Consider the following 4,647-nt stretch of genomic DNA (forward strand, 5'->3'; position numbering starts at 1 on the left):
TGTGTTGCCATGGGTGGAGTTCAAGAACCGGCGTGAAAGCTCGATCCACCCCCTACAGAGACTTTAATGCGACCAAAACATGTCCGTCAGGAGGACGGATCCGCCCCCGGAGATGTCCAGTGGAAAAGTGGAGCAGAGACCGCCCCCGAAGTGGGGAGAAGAAGGAGGGAGACACGGGAAAGCATGGCCGCAGCATGGCTGCACACTACCCGGTAACTACATTGGCGGACAGCAGTGGAGAGCCACCAGGATCTGCCGCCACCAGAGGAGATGTCTACGGTCCGCAGCAACAAGAAACACCGGACCTGAAGAATACCTTGGATCCGTAGCTCCTCGGTGCAGGGATGGAGGAGCTGACCCGACGACTCCTGCGGACCAGATGACAGCGGTGGCCGCATGGAAGGAGTCCCTGATCTGGAGGATGATAACCACACAGCCTCAGACCACACCACCAGCGCTCACAGCCCCAGTGGAGCCAGAGGGAGCGACGCTGCTGCAGGAGATGGCGCCGACAGAGAACCCGGAGTCTACACCTGTGACCTCAGCAGAGCCAGAAAGCAAGACGCTGCTAACAGAGATGACAACGCCACAGCACCAGGCCCTGCAATCAGCGATCCAGACACCAGCGGAGACGAAAAAGGACACCGGCACCGGCGAGACAGGTACACAAACTGCCCCGGTAGCTGAAAAGACCCTGGTGGGACCCCTAGCACCCCGGCCAACCTTAACGCCTGGCTAGGTAGTTACCACTACAGTAACCTGGGACCGCATGACAGATCTGGGGAATAAGCTTACTGACCCAATGGTACCTGAACCCTCGCACCTGAAGGTGTGAAGGCCAAAAGAAGCCATACGCTGGAAGCACCCTAAAACAGACCCAATGGGATTCCCAGTAGAGGCCCGTGCAGCAGCTAGCCGTGTAAGCATAATAACAAAAGAGGAATACTGCAGACAGAAAATTTTAAAACTGGTAGCAGAGGACAATGTGTGCAGAGCTAAATGGGAGCAAATGGAGCAGCGCAATATGTCAGCTAAAGCCCAATCCTGCAAAGTTAAACCTGCAGACAGAGGACCTATAAGAACAGGAACTATTGTCACTTTCAACCTGGACAGAGGATGGGGATTTATTAGACAGCATGGAGGGCATACTAAACTGTGAACCACAGACGTAGAATCACACCTCCTAAAGGGACACCCTGACCGTGACCTTTACGCAGGAGATAAAGTGACTTTTACCCAGCATCATGGCGAAAGGGGATACTATGCCCTACATGTTAAAAGGTGCCAAGGACAAAGTGCTAATTCCGGTGCTACCAAACTGCGCTACCAATCTGCTATCGCCATTCGTGGACAGAATCAATCAGCCGTCTGGCCTCAGCAGCTTCATGGAGGGCCTCTCTAAGTACCCAATACCAATGGATTCTTTAAGAAACTGGCAAGTAGGGTTCATGAACCACAGGTATTTTTGATAGGGGTCTCTCACTTTTTACCCCATTGTGATAGTGCATACTCCACATTCATTTTCAGTGCTGTCTGGTCGATGCACCTTGCACTTACGTATTTGTATGTCGTTGTGGTCATTGTTCTTATTAGCTATTTAAATAAAGAAATGGTTTTTAATCCAAAACGATACATTATTAATTAGCACTTTGGATTTCACTACTTGCTGAAAATATACATTGCAAACAGCCTGAAGAAACCTCTGTGCTTTGAAAGCTGCAAATGTAAGTTCTCTGATTAGCAAAGAAAGTTGTCACTCCTAAAATACTTTTGTCTTTTTTTTAGCATAAAAGTATGTACACTCATTATTATTACATTTTTATTGTGTATTATTGGAATTATAGGTCTTGTGGTGAATCTTGATTTCCTCCAGGCAGGGTAATATTAGTATTAGAGACCCCGATCTGGGGACCACCTGGGTCTCTGTGCTTTGAGATGCCAGGGCTCAATTCTAGTCCACTTCTGTCCCACCTCCAGACTAAAGACGTAAATGTCCATTGATCCTTCGCACTGAGTCTCCTCCTGTCATCTCTGCCCCGGGGGCCATTAGCAGATCACAGAGCAGCTGGAGGAAAGCAGGGGGTTATGGGAAATATAGCTTATAGTGGTGACATGGGCAGCACTGAAGCACCGCCATCTTCACACTGAGCAGAGATGCAATTATGGAGGAAATGGAGCCAGAAAAAGATGAAGAAATGAACCAGACAGGATCTGGAGGCCGGGTTACTATAGAGAGTTATTAGACTACAGGGAGAGTGTAAAATTATACATTCTAGGAGATCCCTTTAAGAGGAGCGATCACTACACCGTTATATAGGAAAATCGCTATAATCGTGTAAAAAGGACGATGCGGAAGAGGCCTCGCTCTCACACTGCTGTATCTGATAGGCCGAACAGTCCACCAATTACATATCATTCCTCACAGCTGCTCCTCCTGATATACCTATAGATCCTTTATATACCCATAACACAGCATGAAGGGGCTCGGAGAAGGCAGCAGTGAAGGTGTGTAAGTGTCTGATGGGGTCACACAGCTCATAAAAGGACAACTGCCCGGCCTCATAATCCAGATATATCCTGACCCTATCACTGGAGATCTGGTGAGGTAACGGGATCACTTTACTGTCATGTCTCACCAAATGCTGATTATTATACCCCAGTCCTCCATATAAACCCCAGGACTTGTTATTATCTCCAATGTGTGAATTACGTCTCCTGTCTATACTGGGGTAACACATCCCCACCATCCACAATACAGATCCCCTGATCTCCACATCCCAGTAATGTCGTCCTGAGGTAAATCTCCTCCCGCTCATCACCTGATAATACAGGAATCTCTCTGCTGTTTCTGCACGATTCTGCGTTATTTCTGTCCAAGTCGCAGTTTTCAGGTCGTCTGATATAAGGAGATTATTAGCAGCCGTGTTTACATCCAGTAATATGTCTGCAGGATCCTGAACATAGAAGAACACATTTATATCTCTTATCATAGCTGATAATGTGCATGATATGAGTGAGGTCAGCTCTGCACTCCGATCACCTCCATCATGTCCCCCTGTGTCCTCATCACCTCCATCATATTCTACTGTGGTCTCATCACTTCCATCATGTAATCCAGTGGCCTGAACAACTCCATCATGTCCTCCTGTGTCCTCATCTCCGTCCTCCTCAGGATCACACAAGTTACCGGTGTCTGGATCCAGTAAGACAGTCAGTGGATCCATCATGTTACACAGCTCCTCAATGTGCCTCATCTTCCTGGACAGCTCGTCATTCTTTATTTCCAGCTTCTGGATCACATCAGACAGTGACATTGACACTTCCTCTTCCCACCTGGAGATGTCACTCAGGACCTTCTTCTCCAGGTCATCCACCTGTCTCCTGATGTTTGTACACAGGGCAGTGACTCTCTCGGCTTCTCCAGCTGCTTTTTCTTGAGCTTTTCTCCTCCGCTCCTCCAGACTCTGGACTGTTTCCTCGGTCTTATTCCTCTTTGTGATTAGTTTCTGGAGACCATTTCTCAGTTTCTTCTTCTTCTTCTTAGAAGCGTCATCCAGCATCTTCACCCGGTGGCCCCGGTGTTCTCCAGCCAAACTGCAGGACACACAGATACAAGCAGCGTCCTCAGTGCAGTAATATTCCAGGATCTTCTTATGGACAGAACATTTCCTGGTCTCCAGAGAAGTGGTGGGATCAGTGAGGACGTGTTCTGGTCCTTTGCTGTGAACCCTCAAGTGATTATCACACAGAGAAGCCTCACAGTGTATACAGGATGTAACAGCAGGTACAGAAGAGCCCACACAGTAAGAGCAGCAGATCCCGGTGATCTCTTCCTGATGTGGATGAGTAGACTGGACTTTCTCTACTACATTACACAGAGCTATGTTCTTCTGTAGTGGAGGCCACTTCTGAAATGTTGCTCTACATTCAGGACAGGAATATTCTCCATACCCGCCCTCTGTATCCAGCACTCCATCAATACAGACCCGGCAAAAGCTGTGTCCACATCTCAGGGTTACAGGATCTGTATAAATGTCCTTACAGATGGAGCAGTTCAGCTCAGGTCTAAGATCAGCAGAAGCCATGACTGACGCTACAGAGGAGCAGAGAAACCAGATGTGACCGATGTTACTGACAGCAGGGAGTGTCCCAGCATATACTTTATTATTCTAGACTTTGATCTTTGATCTCTTTGATAAACATTTTCCTCCTGATTTATAGAACCTGAAGACCCACCTCTTCCGACAAGCCTACAACCTGCAGTAACCACCGATCGACCAAACCGCTGCATGACCAGCTCTACCCTCGCCTACTGTATCCTCACCCATCCCTTGTAGATTGTGAGCCTTCACGGGCAGGGTCCTCTCTCCTCCTGTACCAGTTATGACTTGTATTGTTCAAGATTATTGTACTTGTTTTTATTATGTATACCCCTCCTCACATGTAAAGCGCCATGGAATAAATGGCGCTATAACAATAAATAATAATAATAATAATAATAATTTATAGGCTCTGGAGGGCAGGGCCATCACTTCTGTACCTGCTTTGCTGATTGACTCTCGGTCATATAAATGGGTTTTATCAGCGAAGAAAGTAATAATCATTGAAATGAAAGAAGACAATATGAGTACAACAGGCTGCCACACC

At 47.5% G+C, this 4,647-nt stretch overlaps 1 protein-coding gene across 1 annotated transcript; it reads right to left on the reverse strand.

Annotated features, from left to right (window-relative positions):
• Window positions 1–1,427: 1,427 nt before the first annotated feature.
• Window positions 1,428–4,180, reverse strand: LOC143777049 (E3 ubiquitin/ISG15 ligase TRIM25-like). The gene has a single exon (XM_077266970.1). It carries the CDS (start codon window positions 4,083–4,085, stop codon window positions 2,406–2,408), a length of 1,680 nt encoding a protein of 559 aa, XP_077123085.1. The 5' UTR covers window positions 4,086–4,180; the 3' UTR covers window positions 1,428–2,405.
• Between the last annotated feature and the right edge of the window lie 467 nt (window positions 4,181–4,647).

The sequence above is a fragment of the Ranitomeya variabilis genome, chromosome 5 (genome assembly GCF_051348905.1).
Source record: "Ranitomeya variabilis isolate aRanVar5 chromosome 5, aRanVar5.hap1, whole genome shotgun sequence".
Taxonomy (NCBI): Eukaryota; Metazoa; Chordata; class Amphibia; order Anura; family Dendrobatidae; genus Ranitomeya; species Ranitomeya variabilis.

Coding starts and splice junctions, on each gene's coding strand:
- LOC143777049 (XM_077266970.1), bottom strand. CDS start 4,085: ATGGCTTCTGCTGATCTTAGACCTGAGCTGAACTGCTCCATCTGTAAG.